The sequence below is a fragment of the Medicago sativa genome, chromosome 1 (genome assembly GCF_051527215.1).
Source record: "Medicago sativa cultivar Bolivia chromosome 1, Bolivia_mono, whole genome shotgun sequence".
NCBI lineage: Eukaryota > Viridiplantae > Streptophyta > Magnoliopsida > Fabales > Fabaceae > Medicago > Medicago sativa.
This window is the reverse complement of record NC_140749.1, coordinates 77,707,134-77,730,759: the sequence shown is the minus strand read 5'-3', so window position 1 is coordinate 77,730,759 and position 23,626 is coordinate 77,707,134. Positions and strand designations below refer to the sequence as shown.

At 34.2% G+C, this 23,626-nt stretch overlaps 1 protein-coding gene, 1 long non-coding RNA gene and 1 other non-coding gene across 7 annotated transcripts; 1 reads left to right on the top strand and 2 right to left on the bottom strand.

The window, feature by feature from the left end:
- Window positions 1-958: 958 nt before the first annotated feature.
- Window positions 959-1,059, bottom strand: LOC146957688 (U6 spliceosomal RNA). Its single transcript, XR_015025209.1, has one exon. It is a non-coding gene; the product is annotated as a U6 spliceosomal RNA (small nuclear RNA).
- Window positions 1,060-2,887: 1,828 nt separating this feature from the next.
- On the bottom strand, window positions 2,888-8,189 carry LOC146957687 (transducin family protein / WD-40 repeat family protein). Of its 4 annotated transcripts, none has more exons than XM_085738180.1 (10): window positions 8,073-8,189; window positions 6,511-7,029; window positions 6,322-6,441; window positions 6,142-6,219; window positions 5,779-5,955; window positions 5,365-5,442; window positions 4,872-5,047; window positions 4,046-4,210; window positions 3,816-3,876; window positions 2,888-3,237 (listed from the first exon to the last, which is right to left on the bottom strand). In XM_085738180.1, the coding sequence occupies exons 2-10, from the start codon at window positions 6,937-6,939 to the stop codon at window positions 3,034-3,036; spliced, it is 1,488 nt and encodes a 495-aa protein (XP_085594306.1). In that variant the 5' UTR covers window positions 6,940-7,029; window positions 8,073-8,189; the 3' UTR covers window positions 2,888-3,033. The 4 variants fall into 4 exon arrangements, with proteins under 4 accessions (XP_085594306.1, XP_085594300.1, XP_085594312.1 ...); XM_085738174.1 differs by having other exon boundaries at window positions 8,078-8,189; XM_085738186.1 differs by lacking the exon at window positions 8,073-8,189 and adding an exon at window positions 7,118-8,053.
- A 2,604-nt stretch (window positions 8,190-10,793) lies between these two features.
- Window positions 10,794-12,948, top strand: LOC146957686 (uncharacterized). 2 transcript variants are annotated; one of them, XR_015023743.1, is made up of 2 exons: window positions 10,794-11,191; window positions 11,999-12,948. It is a non-coding gene; the product is annotated as an uncharacterized LOC146957686 (long non-coding RNA). The 2 variants fall into 2 exon arrangements; XR_015023747.1 differs by having other exon boundaries at window positions 10,794-11,213.
- The last annotated feature ends 10,678 nt before the right edge of the window (window positions 12,949-23,626 follow it).

Sequence of the window (23,626 nt, the reverse complement as noted above, 5' to 3'; positions counted from 1 at the left end):
GTGGTCGTAGGATTAAGACCAAATGGTCGAGATTCAATCTCAATTTAGACTGTCTAATCTTGATTACCACCTATGTCACATGAATACATGAATAGAGAATTCCCCGATTACAGGAAATCCAAATTTAACTATTGGGATTCTCACACACACTCTTTTTTCTCTTTTGTTATGGTCATTTTAAATGATGTTTGGGTCCTAGTAGAAGTTAGTTCCTAATTATTACAAGAAAGTAGCATGGCACCCCATCCATTCTAAACTTAGCACATGTAGAAATCAAGGCTGCTTGGTGATAGTTCCACTCATTTCAGTTTGGTTTTTTGTATAAGAAAAGTCTAAAGTCTAAAAAATGATTGCAATATTTCAGCTTGTATCCTTTAGTGGGAAGAGTTGTGGTTTGGCTTGTGGCTATAATTAACGTTTTTGTTCAGCTTTTTTTAGCTTTACATAAGCACGGGGTGCTGCTCTTTGTAGTGGAAAATGTTTGTAGGGACAACATCACTCATTTGGAAATCTCTTTATTGTAAATGTAAGCTTTTGAGGCTTTGGCTTGAAGTTTAGAGTGTGACCACAAGGAAGCTTTGTAAAAAAGGCAACTGTGAACAAACACACATGAAGCAGCCAAACAAACCTAACACTCATTGTTAACTAATCAAATGTCACTCCTTTTTCTTACTCGTTTGTCTTGTCCTAGTCTCGTCATGTTGCCTTGTAAGATTGGATGTTTTTCATTACATAAATTTTAGCACAGTGCATTTCTCTATCTGCTAATTTATAGTTAAATTCATCTTCAAAAAGCTTAAAGTCTGATTTGCTAATGTTTGAGCCAATCCATTGGGAATTTTCTTGTGATTCGGCCTAACTTCTAATATTAATCAACTTTTAAGGGTACTTGTGTCAATCAGAAAACAAAATAAAATCAATGCTACTGTCATTTATGCAGTTTATTTTATTAATACGACCACGAGTACCAAATTTTCAATTTGTGCGCGTCATCCTTGCCAGAGACCATGCTAATCTTTTCTGTATCGTACAAATTTCATGAGATGTCCTCAAAGGGACAACTACAAGTACCCAATTTACTTGACATTCATTTTCCTTGTGATTTATTCCCTCTTCTCTATTAAGTAAAAGTTGCATCCCTCACTTTACAAATCAGTTGTAAAAATGAGTTAGACTCATATAAAAACTTAATATTGAAATATATCAATTCGGGCCATCCACCATCTACCCACACATCAAGCTCAATGGTGCTAGGCTTGAGGTATATCGCGAAAAATTAAAGTCCTGCATATTTTAAAGACAAGGCTTGACAAAAGTTTATAAAAAAAACATCCCTCACCTTACAAACCAAGCCACCCACCATTTATCCACGCATCAATCTCAATTGGAGGTGAGGAAGTGTATTGAAAAAACTCATGTCCCACTTGTCTTAAAGATAATGTCTAACTAAAATTTATAAAAATAAGAATCTCTTACATTACAAGCCGATGTTATGAAGATGGGTTAGACTCAATATTAAAACCTAATATTAAGTGATTGGTTTAGCATTACTTGCGTAAATAAAAAACTAGTAAACTGTTTTTTTGGAACTCGGTATCCGAACCAATCTTCGACTAAATGAAAGTAAGATTAAAACTTTGTAGCAACTGACCCAATACAGAAAGTAAATTGTTATTTCTACTAAAATTATCTTGTCTTTCCTATAATACTATTAACTATTTTTATCTCAATCAACCTATTTATTTCTCTGCAACAAATACTTGAAGTATTATTAATTAAATAATAATATATTGCATTAAATTTTAAAAACAACGAAAAAATAAAAACAAAAAAATTATAAAAGCAACAAGTGATAAAGGAAAGAGGCAATAAAAGTTAAGGGTCACCAGACTTGGCATTATTTGGTTCCAATATCACTGGCTACACTACAGAACAGAAGATAGAACACAGCCCCAATTTTTTTTTTTACAAAATGTTAAGGTATCACCTTCGTGAGGGTGTTGGCCCTTTCTGGAGAAAGAGCTATCTCCTGCCATCAGTGGCGATGCTAGCACAATTTTTACGAGGGGGTCAAATATAAAGAAAAAATTAATATATTTAAAAATTAATATATTAAACATAATCAATAGGTAAGATAAATTCACAATAATTTTTAATTATATTTAATGAAAAGACAACGAAGAAAATAAAATCTACCAATAATTATTTATGCAAGTTGAACTCTGAAGTTTTAATTTTTAATTATATTTATGAAACGACAACGAAGAAAATAAAATCTAACAATAATTATTTATGCAAGTTGAACTCTGAAGTTTTAAGAAGTCAAATTTATCTATAATTGACATTAAAATAAATAAATTTTCAACATTTTATTAATATCGTCCCTCTTTAAACCAACAAAATTGTTTGGAGTAGCCAAATAATATATCAATGAGGTAGCTCGATACAAAACTATACTAATTATTCTAAGATATTTTTTTTCTTTTGGGGGGTAGCATTGGTATTAATATCGTCCCTCTTTAAACCAACAAAATTGTTTGGAGTAGCCAAATAATATATCAATGAGGTAGCTCGATACAAAACTATACTAATTATTCTAAGATATTTTTTTTCTTTTGGGGGGTAGCATTGGCTACCCCATTGATACAAAGCCAATCGCCCCTGCCTGCCATCAATGTGAGAATATTCTCCTTTCTTTTAAAAAGAAAAAATCAAAAAATTTGGCATACATATGCCTTTTAGGCAGCAACTAGTTTGTCCTGACTTTCTATAATAATCGTAAGTTCATGACCTGAGTCTATCAAATTCAAGGAAACATGGGCATCATGACAAAGAAAATAATACCGACCAATCGCACTGTGTACAAATGAATCAATCACACTATCAATTTTTAAGTTGTTTTTTATTATTTATGTACAAGATTGTGGTAGTTCATATTACACCTTATTATGTCAAACACCATATACAACTTCAATATCAACAAGTTATGTATCTTTCAGATCATTTCGTAATTCTTAACTGATCTAACTGACATCATAGGTAATCTTCATAAAAATGTCTTTTGTATACCCTCTTCTTAACCGACGAGGCTGCCACATCAGAGCTCCCAGCAGATTGCCATTTTACAACATCTCCATCCCAAGAAGAGCTAACGAGCATAGGGTGGAAAGGATGCCAACTACAATCTCTTACAGGTGATTTATGGTGCTTCAATGTTGCAACTTGTGTTCCACTCACCTGTAATGAATCATCAAAGTTTCTTATTGAGCAAGGCATTGTATTTTTATTGGGAAAAATAATAGAATTGCAAAAATTCATGTTTTTTTACCGCTTAAAAATAATACATTACATGAATAAAAGAGAGATACTGCTTATAAAATTTGGTTATGAACAGCGGCGAGGCCAGGAATCAAAGTTCAAGGAGACCATGAACAAAACTCTAATACTCGTATAATATATTATTTATGCTGCAGAATCAAATAACAATTTGACATAGTAGTTTGCTGATTGTTTAGGCATTTTGCTATGTTCGGTGCAAAAATGACTAAAAATTCTCATTCTACCACTCCAAATCTTAAATTTCATCTTTTATTAGTCTAGCTAATATTTTCATGCAGAAATGGCTTGATAAATTATTCAATCATTGGACTATAAAGTAATTGACTATGTAACTCTCAAAATAAATTATAAAACTTGAGGGGATCATGAAACTTGCCTATCCTCCCTCTTCCCCCTAGTTATAGATTATACTATTTTAAAAATTATTCCGATGATAAAAACATAAAATCTAAAGCAACAGTATCTAAAATACATACCAAATCATATACATAAACACATGCATTGTGTGATCCAGTATAGATATACTTCTGGCCAGTGCTGTAAATTTGAAGAAAACAACATCAGGTTAAGCACTAAAAATAATTAAATCTCCAATAATTTTAATATGCTCAAGCGAGCTGCATGCTTGTCCAAATATGAAAATCAAAGGGGAACATGACAAAGAAAATGAAGAATGATGAAAAGGTAAGGCCAGTTTAGTGGTCACCTAAAAGCTGGAGAGAAAAAGCAGCGGACAAGAGTGCGTAAGACTGAATGGCCTCTATACGTAGCCACTGACTGATCACAAGGATGATTCAAGTCTTTTGCTTGTGGCGGGTAATCCATCCACCTGTAATCCCATTCAAAACTCCTATATCCACGAACACGGTTACTGAAATTTAGAGAAAAATCGGTTAAGAATAAAGCCTTTGCATTGCGAACAATCATATAGAATTAGCTTAGTCTCGGATAGGAACAGACAACATTAGCTAGGCTAAAAGTTCAATTTCCAGACAGACAAGCTGACACAAATTGACACAGAATCATCGTTGATTGGTTAGTTTGACATAACTTATACATGAAATGTAAAAATAATTCTATAAAACTCTGTATTTTTCATTTTGGCTATGAAATGTAGTGATAAATTGAAAATACTCCATAGATAATTCACAAGTATACTGAGCCTCACAATTTTACAACATAATTACCTTATAGAAATGTGTGCTCGGATGAACCTGTATCTCTATTATGCATTAGCAAGCATAACCATACCCATCAGTCACAGACTTATGGTTCAACCTAATATAAGTCGTCTAATTTATTCCAGATACAAGTTAACTAGAGTTGAATCATGAACAAGACTCTAAATTTCCATGAACAAGGTGTATTTTACTTAGCACTTTACAGTCTTTTTTCTTGTTAAATTCCACATGAATTTTATCTTTCCCATCAGCAGAAGTGCTCTAGCACTATTATTTATGAACATTTTGTCAAAACATGTCATATTCATATAATTCAACAGATATGGATACCAAAAGGCTAAAAGAGCATACCTGGTAACATTGGATGACATTTTACGTATGTCCCAAAGTTTGATGGTCTGATCTTTACCGTTTGAAATGAAATAGCGTCCATCTCCACGGGTATCAATAAATGTAATGCCCTCAAGGTGTCCCATCAAAACCCCTGCCGGCTTGTCTTTAGCATTTAAGCAACGACGATCCCAGACCTAAACAATTTTGTACATTAGAATATGTCCCTAACCTGAAGTCCAGAGGGAAAGAACAAAACAACTCCAACTACAATATAAACTTTCTGCAATAAGTGATGATAATCAAAGCTAAGATCTTTGAAATTTATCTCAACTAATAACTACTCTCAAGTTCAATACTTAATTTAACCTTGACGATATAAGTATGAGATTGAACTCCTGTGTAAAAGGTGTTCATTACTTCTATGTGAAATCAAAAGTTGGGATACTCAAAAGGAGGGAAAAAGCAAATAATAATAACATAACAGAAGAAGCCATCTTATTGTAGAACATACCTTGCAGAAACTATCATCACTTCCAGAGTAAATAAGATGGCCAGTTTCATCAGCAAAACATACGGTGTTTACATCAGCCTGCACGTAAAATGAAAACCAAAATTTAGAAAACCTATGGTATGTGTAAATACTTTTGATCCATATAGAGCCATCCCAATATGAAAATGATTTCTCCATAAAAATGATAAATAAATTATCAAGCAGAAACTTTGAAATAAAATTTCATAACACTAATATAAAGACACTGTCAATAGATTAAGTGGTTGCATTCCTATTATGCAGCTAAGCAAACTATTCTATCACATGAATTATAAAAACCACCCGCTTCAAACTGCACCATAAATTATAGATTCAGACAATGGTCCAAATCATATGAAGCTAAATAGATGTAATATTTATGGCTAGTAACATTACCGTGTGCGCTAAAATTCGAAGCGAAACCTTATTTGTTTCAAGATCATATACATATATAGAATCGCCACTAGTTCCTGCAACTAATTCCCTCCCATCTGTTGAAAATTTCACAGAGAAAATTCCAAAAGAGTATCCTCCATCGTCATTTGATGAAAAATCCAACCCATCGTGGATCTCCTGCATATTATAAGAACTGAAAGCACATTATGAATATGAAAAGAACACCATCAAACGGAACCTTGTACATACACCAGTTACAGACATCTTAGAAAATCCAATTTGTATCTATTCCTCTGATCATAGCATTCAAAACATTATCGAATTACAAGTTAAAAACCAAAGATCATAATTCAATGTGGATACCGTCACATTTGCTAGTGACTCTGTCTCAGAAGATCCAACATTTACAATGTGTACGATAGGTGACATGCTGGCATAAACCTGAAATTGAAGAATGCAAATGCCATAAGAAAAACTATGACAGTTACAGAAGAAAAATAATTGATTAAAAGGATGTAGACATTTTTGTTTCCAGTTACTTACTAGATGGCTTTGATCAGGGGAAAGAGAAGTATCAGTGATTGTCCATCTCAAACTCTTAGTTAGAATGTTTTTTTGAACTTTCCAACCTTTGTCCACATTGTATATTTTTATGTGGTTTCCCTGAAAAATAAATTAATTTAGAATTAAAACTATAGATGCATACATAGGGTTAAAAGTGAGAATGCTTACCTGGAACCCAGCAACAAAAAGTGAACCATCAGCTGAAAACTGAGACACGTATGCTCGACTAGGCATTTGGTCGATAGGCCAAGGACCATTTACAGGTAAATATCTGCTCAAAAGATGACAGCGATCAGCGGAAGAAAACCTTCCCCGTCCTGAACAATTGGATTCGCGGCCTGCCAGCATCTTCACCGGGGAAACAGGCAACTCTTTCCTTCCAGACCCATCATGTACTAGCAGTTGATGAGGTGTTGATTTCAACTTGGTTATCTGAGCAATTTCATTGTCTAAATTTTCAAATGCCTTTTTAGATTTTCCAGTGCTAGAATCTTCAAGGATTGCATTTCCATCTTCAGTATCACTAGAGTCCACGTCTAATCTACTCATAGCATAACCCATTTGGTCAACGTAAAGTGCACCAGATATAGCGTACATAACTATTCAAATCAACACGGAAAAATGTTGTGGTGCCAAAGCATCTGAGCTATTTAAAAAATCTTCATAAATCCCCTGTGTTTGTCAATCCTGCAAAATAAAATGTATGACGAAACAATAGGTAAGTTTTTCGATCTAACTTTCCATATAGATAAGAAAAAATTGTTAAAACAACAACCTGGTTAAAACGTAAAAAGATACGAAAAAAGCAAACAAAACACATGATATTTGATCCCGGATTACGGTCAATTGTGTCTAACTCTCTTAACTGCAGAGCAATTGCAATAGAGAATACTCTATTCATACAAATTCCTTGTGTTCTCCTATTTATGCACATACTCTCTAACTAATCCAAATAACAAACTAACCAATTCTCTAACAACTCAAAACTATAACCCAAATAACAAACTAACTAACTTCTCTAACAACTCATAGCTATTTCAACTACTCTAATTTTTATCTACTACACCCGCAGTTGAAGCCCAACAAACTCGAGCGACCTACCCACTTATCAGTAAACTATGAATCATACCCGACAACTCAATGCATAAAATTGACTCAAGTTAAGTTCTTCCCTAGTGAATACCATATGCATACTAGTGTATCAATATGGGGGAGCTTCGTAGAACAAGTGTGGTTCTTTCGCCTTATAATGGGGATGGTTTTCTTCGTTGACACATCAAATTTACAGAAAAGTACAAAAACAGGTTCATGGGACCAAGGAATTTGACAAACATCATCAATCATCATATTCTGAAATCAAGAACATTATTTCCCAAGCCACTTCTTTTCAGTCGTTGTTTACACTTTATAAAGCATGATAACAAAACAAACCCACCTCTATGACCCCAAAAACCCTTTCCACAACATCATCAACAGTGACTAAAAATTCACAGGAAAACAAACAAAATTCAGAAATGAATAATACATCAAATAATGCACAAATACATATTAAGAGGTACAATTATGATAATAATCACATAGATTAAATGGGAATCATCAGAATAAAGTGAAAGTCAACTGAAAGGGGAATTAAACTTGAATTTGATTCTGTAAATTTTGGATAAGACTGAAAATGAAAAGACATAAACACAAACGTAATAGTAAAGTCAATACTAAAAAGTGATACAGACCATACCTCTTAGGATGGAATTTTTGGTTTGTCTGATATGGTGTGATTCTTCTGAGATAAACTATGTGCAAATTGTTACAAAAAGGGAAACATGTTCATGGAATCTTCTGCTTTGGGTAATTGGTACACGATGAATCTTCAAGATAAAGATATATTTTGTATTTTTTTTTAAAGAATATATTGTATTATTATTCTGATAAACAAATTGTATAAATCCCTTTGTCAAAAAACAAATGTATAAATTTGAGCCATAAAAAAAATATTGGATAATAAAAACCAAAAATGTTGTCTAGAAGTCCTAGCTCAACTGACAAATGCCAAAATTGCAAGGCCGGACGTCATGACCCAGGTTTGAACTCGGAATCTCACAGTTGTGTGTGAAATGTCTCTTTATATATTTCTGGTTTGTCTAAGTATCGAACCAAGATCATCAAAATTTAAAAACGAATTTTTAACCAAATGAATCTAAAATGAAAAATACATTTATTAAGAAAGTTAAATCCTTAAATAATCACAATTTCTTTTAAGAAATTAAATTAACACGTCGAAATTGGTACATAAGATAATCGAATTTGAGACTTTGAAAGGAGTAAGGCCCAGGATCTCAAACCAACACCACCGCAACAATCCAACTCGGTTTAAATGATCATATTTAATTCGAGAAAATTAATATATGTAGTTGTGCGCGGATGATATCATTGTCGGATATCACTTTGGTGACATTGGCCAACCACAATGTCACAAGTGTCTTTATTCTCTCTCTTTCAAAAAAAACAAAAAAATTGTGAAAGGGAGAGAATAAAGACACTTGTGACATTGTGGTTGGCCAATGTTACCAATATCACCAACCACAATGTCACTCTCCTTCAAAAAAAAAACAACAATGTCACTCAAGTGCTGCCCATCTTTGTCTTAATGGTTTCTTATACAAATCTCTTTTCAATTTAATTGAATAGCCGATGTATTTGATCTATTTTATAATCGACCATACTCGTTGATAACCGATAAACAAGTTGATTATCATGTTGCACTTAACTCTTATAATGGACAAAAAAAATTGAATGATAGCATTGCCTAAGACATCTAATCAATGACTATTTAATGATTTTATAGTTTTAGTTGTTTTTAGTATTAAGTAATCCTTTTGAACCAGTAATGCTTGTCATGGATGTTTGATGATGTAGGTTAAGGAATGGCTTTGAAGATATGGGAAGCTACAGCGTGGACGAAGGTTGCTTTGCTGAAGATTTGGAAAGTTGCAGTGCCCTGGATTGTTAGCCGGGCCGTACATAGTACAAACGCATGAGACCACGTTTGGCCATTGCTTAATGAGGAAGAATATGAGTTGTCCCCAATGATTGACATCCTAGGAATAATAAAGGAATATGACAGAAGTAGGTAAGATATGATAAGGACAACCCATATGTAAAATGATCAAATGGTACAACTTGTAGTGGTTGGCCTTGTACTATAAAAGGACAACAATGTGTTGGTGCCAATGGTTCAAAAATTCATTATAGAATTGGAGAGACCAGTTTACGGCTAGGATTAGCAGCTTTAGAGTTCTCATTCTTCTCCATAGATGAGCATGAGTGCTAGATTTTAGAGGTTTAAATTTAGATTACATGGTGATGCTTCGGCTCACCATTTTCCTTCAAGGATTGCAATATTGTACTATCTCTATTTAATCTATCAATTTAGTTTTCCATATTTTTATTTATGCTTGTCTTTATTTCTATTTCTGAGGTTCAGCTCACCATTAGCTAAACCTCTTCTTTTGGTTTAGATATGGTGAGGTTATGACTTTTATTTACTTGCAATATATAAAGTTGTAGCACCGAGTTACTTTCTAACAAATTGTTTTAACTCAAAATCTTTAGAAGTAAAATTTGATCACTTTTATTTCTAATAATATAGCTCCCTGATCCTTAACCAGTATGAGAGTGGAACATGTTTGTTAGATATGAATTTGTCCTTATGCATCGTGAGGTGAAAGAACCACAAGAGACTGTTTGAACGTTAACTTGAACTTAGAAGAGACTGGTAGCTATAGGTAAGCGCTAAGATCTTGGTAGGAATCTTGTTATGGGCTAAAGGGCTCATGTGGAGTACTCTTCGTGAGGAAAAGGTGAGCACCTAACCTAGCAATTGTTGCGTGTTAAGTTCTGTATAATCGTACCCCTAACGATTTGTCGTTGCAGCCTTAACATGATGGATGAGGTAACACTCCCTAAGACCAATTGGTTGCCAGGAAGCCGGATAGAGATACAACTTTGTAAATCACAGTAGCTATAGGAAGCTATAACTCTGTGAGGCACAAGAACCATACAAAGTTATCGCTCTGTAAATCGCAGTAATGTTTTATTATAGCTGAACCTAGTTTAAACCACACTTTCCATCTTGAGAATTTCTAAATCGTTTTAACTGTTTTCCTAAACTTAACCTTTTATATTTATTGTTGTGACAAATGATTTATTTTATTTTCTTAGAAACAAGTTTTCTACTAGAAAACTATACAAAGCTATAACTTCACAATTCCTATGGGATCGATATTTTTTTTATACTATAACTTGGACATTGTATACTTGCACTTAGTCTTTCCACTTTAAAATACTCATAGTGTTTTGGGAGACACCGCCCGTCCATTCGTTGTGGCCCTAAACTCTAGTAGGCAGTTTAAATTAGGTCATCGAGTCATTGAGGTCATTCGTATGGTCAACTACAAATTGGTCTGGGTGGGTTTTTGGTTCCACCAATGACCGAACTGAACAATAATTATTTTGATTTTTTACCCTTGGCCCAAATCCATTTTCTGAAGCCCAATTCCCCCTGACCCAAATGTGTTTCCATTATAAAATGCAATATTGCACAACTACAAGCCACTTATCAAACCCTAACAGCCGCAACATCGATATCCTGAGAGGCACAACGAACCATTTCTCTCTCAAAATCATATCATCATCTCTAAAAAATGATTCTTTTCTCGATCTTCATCTCTCAATTTTCCCTTCATCACTCAATTATACTTTCTGTCTCAAAGTTTTCCTTTTTTGTTGATATAGTTTTGGCACGAAAAGGTGTAACAAGGAAGCAAAAGGAGCACCGAGGGCGAGGACCATTGTATGGTTTTCTTGAGTTTTATGTTGGTATTCCTTTAGATCTATTGTTTTGGGTTGTTTTCTTAAGTTTTCTGTTGGTATTATTTTAGATCTATTTTTTAGGTTTTTTTAGATCTATGTTTATGTTTTAGTCTACCTTTTTTTTGTGTTTTCTTGAGTTCTCCGTTGGTATTCTTTTAGATCTGTTGTTTAGGATTGTTTTCTTGAGTTTTCTGTTGGTATTAGTTTAGATATATTTGTTGGGTTTTTTTAGATCTATGTTTATGATCTAACCTACCCTTTTGTTTTGTGTTTTCTTAAATTTTTCGTAGATATTCTTTTGGATCTATTTTTTGGTTTTTTTTTTTTTTAGTTTTCCGTTGGTATTCCTTTAGATCTATTTTTTAGGTATGTTGTTGTTATTGATTTGAAAGGACACATTTTATTTTTACCTTGTATATTCATGATTTAATTCATTTGTGTGTAATCTAAGGGACTATTGTCTATTGACACATTTTTTGGAAGCTCGTTTATTTTATTTTTACTCCATTCATTATATATATATTTGACATAAAAATAATAGAAAATATAAATAATTTTCAACTACGATCATAAAATGGAAAATAATTGCTAACTTAAGTGCAACTATCCCGTTTTGGTTTGCTTATCGGATAACTAAATTGTGATTTTCAGGTATACCGCCTAATTTCGGAAAACTTTAACATGTTTTCCGATTATGGATTTTTCTTTTTCGTTTTACATCTTTATAGGTTTCTAATTGGTTTTAGTTTGTTGATTTTTATGTAGTAATTCTTTGACATTTTTTCAGTGGCGTAATGCAAAAGATGAGATGATAGGATAATACATGTAGGGCACAACGACACAACACCAAGTCATGATATGGTTTGTGATCAGCAACATGATCAATCACTTGATTCAGACGAAGAGCAACCCATACATCAAGAGATGGAGCAGCTTGCACATGTGGCAATGGAGCAAATCATATATCAGGAGGTGGAGTAGCCCATAGATGGGGTATAGGGGAGGACCTTATGACTTGTCTCTTCTCACATAGCATGAGGACCTCATTTTTTGTAGGTTGTGGTATGGTCAAGTAAGTACTTAGTTGAAGTTCAAAAAAAAAAGTAACACCTTATTAGAAGAGGTTTTGAAACCCCAGTTTTGTCAGCTAATAATAAGTAACTAATTTAAACGAGACATCTTTTAAAAATCATCAATTCAGTACCACTTTCACACACCAATTTTGCAAGAGCATCCACACAAGAATTGAATTCCTGATAAACATGACAAATTCAAACATCCTAATCCAATCCCAAAATCTCTCAAAAATTAATGAGTAAACTCTATCAAGATGCTGAAACACCTCTACCTTTCATAAATTATTATTGTTTTGATATTTATTATTATAATAATTTATCATGGTTTCAATTTATTATTATAGTTTTGATTTATTATTATTTCTATTTTTTTATTTTGTAACACTGTTGGATTCTTGATTATTTTTTTTTCTCTTTGTAATCGACCACAGATCTAGATTTTCTGAGATGGGCCAGGAAGAGGTGTTGCTCGAGCTATGTGATGGAAGTATAAACAGGAGACTCTTAAGGTTCATCAGATACATAGGGTGATAGATGACATGTCTGACACTTATAGATGTCATATGTCATCCATTTGAGAATTGATGTCAGGTAATCCCTGATAGATAACTGGCAAGTGTACCAAAAACTATCGAAGTAATAAAATTTATAAGTTCGTATCCACAGGGACTGTTTCAATTTCTACTCGACAAAGACGTTAAAATTTAGGATGTATTAAATTTATAGGTTGCCCTAGGCAGTTGGATTTGGTTTTATAAAACTTAAACTAAGTAAATAAAAGGATTTGATAATTGGATTAAAAACAGATGATCAAGCCTTTCGAATCCTCTTTTGCTCACTGTGAGTAATTTGCCTCTCTTCTCTCTCAAAGCAATTAACCTAGCTTTACGACGGATTAACTAAGTGGTTTTGATCAATCTCTTGACTCAAAACCCTTTCCTAAGCTATAACCCTATTAATCTCTTAACCAGATTGAATAACCGTGGAAGCAAAGTCAGAACGTTAATTGATATGTCATAACTCTCAATTTCCTATCTCTAGGTTCCTAGTGTTGAGTTAAACAGAATTACTATTTCAGGATTAAAAGCTAGGGCTAGTAGTCATTCAATTCCTAAGATCAATTTATGTGATTGAAAGAAGCTAGGGTTAGTAGTCATGCAAACAATCATACAAAAAGCAATGAACACAAATAATTCTGAATAAAGACTAAGTTTTCATTGATGTCAAAGAGAGTTCGTAACAAATTACATGGTTCACAGATCACAAAGATTCATCTCATGGCTTAATCAATCTAAGAGTTTAGCTACTCATAACTAAACAATCAAATACATAGAAAATAGTGAACATGCATAAACCAGAACCAACTATGAGTTGGGTGAGATCCACTGCGTGTTCTGCGGTTTCCTGGTGCCGTCTATGCTCTGTTTTAGTCTCCAAAATCGCTCCCCAAGCTTCTGGTCGCTTCTGGCTTTTATAGACACAAAATTAGGGTTTCAGAAAGCCCACCATCGTGCCACGTTACGATCCAATCGTGGCACGATTACTTCATTAATCCTATGTGGCAGCAGACAAACTTTCCTATCGTGGCACGTTCTAGACTTCATCGTGGCACGAAATTTCCAGTGACAAATCCTTTGTCCCACGTTCATCAAACGTGCCACGAGATGCTCCCATCGTGGCACGATGCTTCATTCTTAGGCATTTTTCAATCTTTTCATCAATTTCTCCTGTCGAGCTCTTATTCCAGTTTTGATCTGATTTCACCATGAATTACAAGTAATTGACTCTCAAAACATTACAAAAAGGACTCAAATATGACTAAAAAACTAGTAATGACGTACTGTCATCACAACCCCCAACTTGAACCATTCCTTGTCCTCAAGGAATCTACTTGCAATATTGACAATCGACAGTAAAATAACAATTACCTGATCAAGCGATAGTACCCAAAAGTTCAACACCTTGCTAGCTAAAGATGAGCTAGTTTGACTTGTTAGCAACCACCAATTCACAACTCCACGCAACAATATGAAAAGGGTTCACACACAGTCGACATGCAATCTACATATTACCATAAGCTTGAAAAGTGTCTAAACGTCAATCAAAATCAATGTCAATGCACACTTTGAGGTCTTTAAGGGTTATAACGGGGCTTAGGTGAAGGTGGGATAATATTTGGATAAGTAGGTTACACAAAATTTGAGTTAGGCACTCCTACGGATATTAAAGCATAGATTCAATCCCTCATTCACCCTTTGAAACAACAATTTGTAAAGGTACTAGAGAACATTTGTAGCTTGTTGGGACAATCGAGATTAAAGTTACTCAGATTTTCAATGTTTTGTCCCTTTTTCATTCTCTTCTTTTTTTTTTCTTTTTTTTTTGATACACCATTTTTGAGTGTATATACACCATTTTCCAGTGTATTTTTCATGATATGTTCTTTCTTTGTTCTCTAGTACCCCCACCCCCAACTTAGTTGGTTGCTAATTCCAGAAGCAACCTCAAACTTAATATTTAGCAACATTCTACAATGCCTAACTCAGAAAAACAATATGGGACAAGTCCTAAAAGTCTCTAAGCTTGTAATGCAGTTTGTCACCGAACAAAAAGATCTAAACCTACCGGCTCAATTTGGCTAAAGAAAGGATAATTATTCAAATATAAACAGGGTAGGCTTCAAAAAGGCTCACAGGACCAAGCACTTTGCCTTAGTGTGCTAATGACAAAGATCAATCGACAGTAGAGAAACAATGCAAGTTCTAGAAATGTAAAAGCATGGAACACTCTATATAAGTAAATTGAAAAAGGAAATTTGGCCATGAACCTTACATTTATGATATTTGGGAGTTGTGACTACCTATCTTTAACTGCCGTACACTTCGCCTTTGAAACACAAGTCACTCCTCCTTTTGAACTTTTGGAATACCACTTGAACAAGCATTTGTTACTAAACTGGAAAAAGTCAATAAAACAAACAAATTCATCAATAATAAACAAGTGCAAATTCAATACATAACATGGGGTACAACTGAGTTATTCAAACACACCGACAATTGTCTGACTCAACAATAGAAATAAAATACTGAAAATAAAGACATAATAAAAAGGATGGGTTGCCTCCCACCAAGCGCTTTCTTTTACGTCATTGAGCTTGACGCTTCAACCACTGTTAGGGTGGCAAATATGTTAGAAAGAAGACATCATCCTTCTTCTTCCTCTTGTTTGGTAGGAATTCCATGAATTTGTAACAAAGAAGTAGATGCTCCCATGCGCTCACAGTTAAACCTTTGGAATTTAAGCTCTCCCACCTTAGAGAAGGATATGCATCCATTTGCACACGAGTGATTTCCTTAACCTCTGTTTGTTCAGACTTCGGGAAAATGTCAGCACTCCTCACTTTTGGATTTTCTTCCACCACAACCTTGTGACACTTAGTCTCCATCTGAACCAACTTCCTCTGAGACTCATGTGCTTTCTCAACAAGATCACCACACTGAACATCAAACTTCTCAAATGAAACTTGATTGGACACCAAGAAATCATCTAAAATATTTTGCAGTTGAGTATTGTAATCGATGTTGATCACCTCTTTCTTCCCTTCACAATTACTACCTGGTTGATTCGCCTCATAATGACCACAACTCGAGATTTTGTTGTCCAAAATTCTGATCTTAAAAGATAGCATATATTTTTCATACTGCAACTTAGCAATCTCTTCTGTGTCATAGAGGAGTACCCTGTCTATCATAGCTGCAAAACTTGGATAAACTCTTTAGTAGTAAAGCACAAAGAAATAGAAGTGAAGAGCATAAATAATAATTTTTTTTTATATAAACAAAAAATATAAATGACAGAAATCCTAAATAATAACGAAATTACCAAGTTGAAATGATTCAACAGTCCCCGGCAACGGCGCCAAAAACTTGATAGATAACTGGCAAGTGTACCAAAAACTATCGAAGTAATAAAATTTATAAGTTCGTATCCACAGGGACTGTTTCAATTTCTACTCGACAAAGACGTTAAAATTTAGGATGTATTAAATTTATAGGTTGCCCTAGGCAGTTGGATTTGGTTTTATAAAACTTAAACTAAGTAAATAAAAGGATTTGATAATTGGATTAAAAACAGATGATCAAGCCTTTCGAATCCTCTTTTGCTCACTGTGAGTAATTTGCCTCTCTTCTCTCTCAAAGCAATTAACCTAGCTTTACGACGGATTAACTAAGTGGTTTTGATCAATCTCTTGACTCAAAACCCTTTCCTAAGTTATAACCCTATTAATCTCTTAACCAGATTGAATAACCGTGGAAGCAAAGTCAGAACGTTAATTGATATGTCATAACTCTCAATTTCCTATCTCTAGGTTCCTAGTGTTGAGTTAAACAGAATTACTATTTCAGGATTAAAAGCTAGGGCTAGTAGTCATTCAATTCCTAAGATCAATTTATGTGATTGAAAGAAGCTAAGGTTAGTAGTCATGCAAACAATCATACAAAAAGCAATGAACACAAATAATTCTGAATAAAGACTAAGTTTTCATTGATGTCAAAGAGAGTTCGTAACAAATTACATGGTTCACAGATCACAAAGATTCATCTCATGGCTTAATCAATCTAAGAGTTTAGCTACTCATAACTAAACAATCAAATACATAGAAAATAGTGAACATGCATAAACCAGAACCAACTATGAGTTGGGTGAGATCCACTGCGTGTTCTGCGGTTTCCTGGTGCCGTCTATGCTCTGTTTTAGTCTCCAAAATCGCTCCCCAAGCTTCTGGTCGCTTCTGGCTTTTATAGACACAAAATTAGGGTTTCAAAAAGCCCACCATCGTGCCACGTTACGATCCAATCGTGGCACGATTACTTCATTAATCCTATGTGGCAGCAGACAAACTTTCCTATCGTGGCACGTTCTAGACTTCATCGTGGCACGAAATTTCCAGTGACAAATCCTTTGTCCCACGTTCATCAAACGTGCCACGAGATGCTCCCATCGTGGCACGATGCTTCATTCTTAGGCATTTTTCAATCTTTTCATCAATTTCTCCTGTCGAGCTCTTATTCCTGTTTTGATCTGATTTCACCATGAATTACAAGTAATTGACTCTCAAAACATTACAAAAAGGACTCAAATATGACTAAAAAACTAGTAATGACGTACTGTCATCAATCCCACTTGATAATATATGTCTTTACGGTGGTTGTCGTCTTTGATGGTGCAACAAAGTGATTCTTACTTGTCTGAGAGGTGCCTCCGACATGTTGGATACATAAATATATACCACCACCACCTTCATATGGCCATACCTTTGATGTAAACACTGAGCAAATTGATTACTATTTTAGTGTGCATTGAGTCATTGGAAGAGCACTTTTGATGACTTATCCATTTGAGGTCACATGGACATACATGGAGTGGTACTACAAAGTATCACATCCTTGTTTGATATGCCTTGCTGAGATATGTATAGACTAGTCTCTATTCCAATGTATAAAGTCCCAACTGATGCATGATCTTCTTATTTGAGATCGTCTTTGATTGCTTGAGAGCTACAAGGTTACTTAGACGAGTTTGGAGAGATGCCAAAGGAACCCATTTTAGGGGTTTGTGTGAGCATTAGACTTGACTCGTTGTGGACATTTAGATTAGTTATCTTATCTTATTTATCTTAAAGCCCAATACAAATGCCTAAACACGAGTTCTTTTGCATTCCCCTGAACTTGTCTATGTGACCATGTAGCTCGGAAGAAATTGAGGACAATCTCGAATTAAAAGGTTATACCAATCTATCTATGTTTATGTGGATCCTCGGTAGGGCATATCAAATGAGGTTGTGAAGCTTTGTCATACCAATTTATCTATGTTTTTTGTGACCTTAAATTAATGTCACCATAAGTGATCCTTCAATGAATCGATGCACACTAGAATGGTAATCAATCCACTCGACATCTACATCAAAGGTATGAAAATCTAAAGGTGGTGGTAGTATATAGTCTATGTCCAAACTGTCGAAGGCAACTCTCAGGCAAGTAAGGAACTACTTTGTCGCACCACCAAAGACAACCAATGTAAATACATGTATCATCAAATGAGATTATCTGACAATGACTCTCAAATGGATGTCATATGACATCTATGAGTTTCTAAACATCTATCAACCTATGTATCTAATCAACCTTAAGAGCCCCCTGCTTATACTTCCACCGCATAGCTGGAGCAAAACCTCTTTATGGCTCATCACATGAAATCTAGATTTTTGCTTGATTATGAAAAGTTATAAAATATTTATGAATCTAACTGTGCTATATAATAAAATAAAATAGAAATAATAATGCATTATAACTATAATATATGAAAACTATAATAATAAGTTGAAACTATAAAAAAAATTATCATAATAAATAATCAAATCAATAATAATAAAAATAAATAATTCATCTATAACATTACTATAAAAAATACCTGTAGAAGAGTCACATATCCCCTGAGCTACTTACAAGTAAATATAAAGCCATATCTCAGGTACTTGTACAATGTAACTGAAGCAGCGACACCCCAATAACCTCTACCGCAATTGGACAAATTCCTAAACAACAATATATATTTTGCCTCTACAAGAATAAAATTCTTGCCTGTAGAAACAGCACACCCAAATAGCAACAACATATGTATAACCTAGCAACACAAACAAGCATTCCAATTTGAGGATACCTATCAAACAAAGATAACAAGTTCAATAATTCCATCTTTATTTACAACCACGCCTGACTATAATAGTTAATCCTAATCCTCTTTGTCTCTTCCCCAACTTCAGGAACACTTATCCTCAATAGCTCCTCAACAAGTGAAGTTTCTCCTTCTTCATTTACACATGGACAAGTAGCTAGCCAAATACACTACTTTCATCGAAATTTTCTATAACTATAGATAGACTATGTGAAAACTTTGCTTAAATCGTACATCCAACAGTTTTCCCGTTGAGATACCGCTGGATTTTATGTAACTATAATTATAGGTTAAGTCTTTAGCTTGAAATTGCATGATCTTCTTTTTTCTCTTTTATTTATCAACTTAAATCGGCAAATTTGCTTGGATGGTTCCTCTATTGAATATTCTCGTGCAAAATCACCCTTCATTGCAACTGCATTGGTGTTATTGAATATATTAGAGATACATAGTTCTATTAGTATATATAGGTGTAACCTCCCCATAAGTGGGTTAACTTTCTCATATTGTAACATTTCATTTTCCATCAATAGAAAGAATTCACAAGCTTTTCTCTCCTTCATCAATGGATGCCATGTTTCCTAACATGGTATCAGAGTGAATCTGGTATCCACCTTGAAGTAATTTTCCGCTGCATTTTCTCGAGAAAACTATTTTCTCATCTTCTATTTCATTTTCCTTTTTCGTCTTTTCTTTCTTATTCATTTTTTTTTTGCTTCTTTTTCTTTTCTGAATCAGTTCAGTTTGCGTCATCCTCCTTCCTTTTTTGGATTCGGTTTCACTTTCTCGATCGAAATCCAATTCCTGATTCCATTTCATCTTTGATTCGATTTCACTTTCATGATCCGTCTTTGATCGGTTCTGTTTCTTCTCACACTGCATTTCTTTTTCGTTTTTCTATCCGATTGTCTTCGTTTTGATTTCGATCTTTTTCGTTTATGATCCGTATCTCAATTCTGTTCGCAATTTGGTTAGATTGCGTTGTCATCATTTTTCCCCAATTTCTAGGGTTTCATAGTTCTGAAATCATCATTTTCTTTTGTTTCGATCCGTCTCTTTCATAGTAATTTCGTTTGCTCTTGTTTGAGATTAGATTGCATCACTGATAGATGTTTTTCTTGAAATACATGAAGTTATTAGCAATACTTGAGGATTTCAGATTGATGCAATTTTTGAGATTTGTCTATGAAGCCTATCAAATTTCTTTGATGTTTTGGAGTTATCAGTTCAGATGTGTGGAGCTTCGTTCATTGCTTTGAATTTCCACATCTTCATTCATATGCTCACAAGGTGTTTGTGACAAGTTTTCAAAATTAGGTTCTGTTTTTCAAACACCGTCAGGTTCTTGATTTATCTTTCTTCAAACTGAATTTTGCATCAATAATCCGATTTGATTTGTGCGGTTAAGACACTGCAATTCCAGTCTGAGATTTTGTTCTGGAATTTGTTGGATATGCTTTTGCAAATGGCTCTATATTAGAATCACCAATTCAGGTTGCTACTTTCAGTTTTTAGACTTGACTGATAATGGATAACTAGTACTCTTATATGCTGATTGAAGATAATTTTGGATTGGATTTCCTTTGTTGATACATATGGCTTTGTTACTACACTGGAGTTGTTCCCAATTTGAAGAAATATGCAAATTCATGTCTTCCTATACTTCAGTTCAAATGAATTGGAAGTGGTTGTAGCTGTTTGTTCAACTTTTTTTTGTTCATTGACAGTGAATTGTGTTTTACCATTTCAGTTCTTGGTTATTTTGAGGTTTGATGATATGACATTATGTGTTATGATGGTTACTAATCATGCCTGGTATTAATGGTCATGGATGTTGAGATGGTGCATACTCATTAATTTGAAGTCTTCTATTTGGTGATTTGGACCATTATTCACAGCCATTGATTCTTAGTGGATTGGTTTTCTTCTTTTGAAAGTACAAGGCTTGCTGCCACTCATCAGTTGGTACATGTTGACTGCATAATTGTACCCATCTTTTGTGTTCTATTTCTGTTTTCCAGCAGCTGCACTTTATTGGAGATGTAAGTTTTGTTGTTATTGCCAACAGTCCCTGTGCATTTCAGCTCATTAGTTTTGGAAATGTTGGACTGTTTTTTGGACATTGGAGCCTTGTCACATGTATTATGGACTGTTCAAGGGTTTCTCACTACATTTGTATGTTTTGGAACCGTGATATAGTTGTCAAAAGATTCTTGCTCAAGGAATTGTTTGTTCTATTGGTCTTTAGTGAGGTTTATGATTCTGGCTCAGTTTTGGATTGTTGGAAGATTCTTGGATTGATTATCTTCCCTCGGTTTCTTTGTCCTGGATCGTTGTTTGGTTTGGCTTCATTATTGGAAGCATTGGTTTTTGGCCTATGGTTTGAATGCATCAACATGGTTTTGTTTTCTATGATTTGAAGACACATCACATGGCTATGCATCTCTATTGGCTTGCTTTTGATTTTTCTTGTCTCGGCTTGGCATAGGAGGGCATCACTTTTATCTTTGGAAGCTTGGTCTTGTTGCTTCATGGTCCTTTTGGTGTGAAGTTTGTTCAACATATGACCTCCTTCCATTGTTGACTATGGCTCTTCCTTGCATTTGGTTTTTCTTGTCTCGGCTCGGCATTGGAGGGCATCAATTTTATCTTTGGAACCTTGGTCTTGTATATGACCTCCTTCCATTGTAGACTATGGCTCTTCCTTGCACTTCTTTTTGGATATCATCATTGATTTTGGATATCCTTGTATTTCTTGTCTTGTGCTTCTATCTTGAGTGATTGAATACTCTTGATGGTTAAGCGTTGTGCCTTAATTGGCTTTGTTGATATTGGCTTCTACCGGATGGTGGTTAAGCGTTGCTTTGATGCTCCTTCCTTCAATTGGTTCAACCTTGAGTTGTGGTTGCTTCTTGTTGGATGAGCACTTGTTTGATTTTTTTTCTTAGCCGATGTATTTCCGGCATCTTTACTTGTATTTTCTCATTTCAAGTTGGATGTGTTTTTGAACACCTTCCAACTTGAGGGGGACTATTAGAGATACATAGTTCTATTAGTATATATAGGTGTAACCTCCCCATAAGTGGGTTAACTTCCTCATATTGTAACATTTCATTTTCCATCAATAGAAAGAATTCACAAGCTTTTCTCTCCTTCATCAATGGATGCCATGTTTCCTAACAGAATATACAAAGAGTATGGGAGAATGAATTCTTATTGATTATGAAGAATGAACTGAACTATAAAAATTAGCCTAAAGTTTTTTTTTTTGACAAAAAAATTAGCCGAAAGTTAAAACAAATAATGAATTAGTAAAGGACGAACCTCTTAAATAAGTGATCAGAGGTTTACCCATTGTCAAGTAACAATAATAATTTCATACCAATTTACGTAAAGAAAAAATAACAATAAGTTTATACCAATCATTTTTATTGGTTAAAATCAACGTGAATCTCACCTTTTTTGTAAGAATTGTTTTTAAAGTGTAGAACTCACATAATTTTATCAAACAAGAGAGTAATTATTAGAGAAAGTGTTGAAAAGACAAGGTTGTTAGCACTTCCCAAATAAAAATTCTTAAATGAAGTCTGATTGGTACATCGAGCTCTATCACTCGATGAAACAATTTTTATTGAGGCTCTAGTTATCTTTCAACTAAAGTTTAGATAATTAGGTCTATCTTTCCGTGAGAATGGGAGTGTTAAAAAGAAAGAAAAAATGATATGTCTAACACGGACTCTTAAAGAAATACTCCCTCTGTTCCGTTATATCTGACGTTTTTGCCAAATTCTCTTCAACCAAGGCGGAGGTTAATTAACTCTCTTTTTCCTTTTCTACCCTTAACACTCTCTTTTTCCTAGGTACTCAGCTGTTCTTTGATATGCATGCAGCAATACATAGTTGACAGCTCCACAAATCACGTTTCTTTGATATGCAAACAGCTCCACCAACCAAGACTTGACACCTATGTATTAGAGCTCTATGTATTGGAATTAAGAGAAATGGGTGTGGAGCTGTATGTATTGGAATAATGAAGAGTGAATTTAATAATTGAGAGGTTAAGGGTATAACTGACATATTACTCCAAATGTGACACTTATTTAGGAACAATTTTTTTTAGCAAATGTGACAGTTAAAAAGGAACGGAGGGAGTAACTAAATATGAATGAGAGTCTTCCACTTTCTGATTCGGGCATTACTTTTTAGGCATCTAACAATTACTTAGAAACACCTCAAAAAAAACATTCTCAACGGTAGTTAACTATTGTTAGCTGCCGACCAGTAGTTAACTATCATTAGTCACTTTCTTATTCTCTCACTGTTCTCAAGTGTAAGGTAAACTGGCTTGTGTTATTTGTTTTGGGCATTTTTTTTGGCCACATTGGATAAGCTATTTTTTGCTGGACCAATATTATCTTCAATTGGGTTTTCTTATGTACCCCTACATTTTTTGTTTAAGAGTATCTTTTACCCAAAAATCATAAACATAAGAAATAGATTTGATAATCATTATAATTAAAAAGAGAATCTTTAAAAATATTTCAAGACTTTTGCATGATGAATATGGCCTTTTTTTAATACTAGGCTAACTTTACCATCGAAAT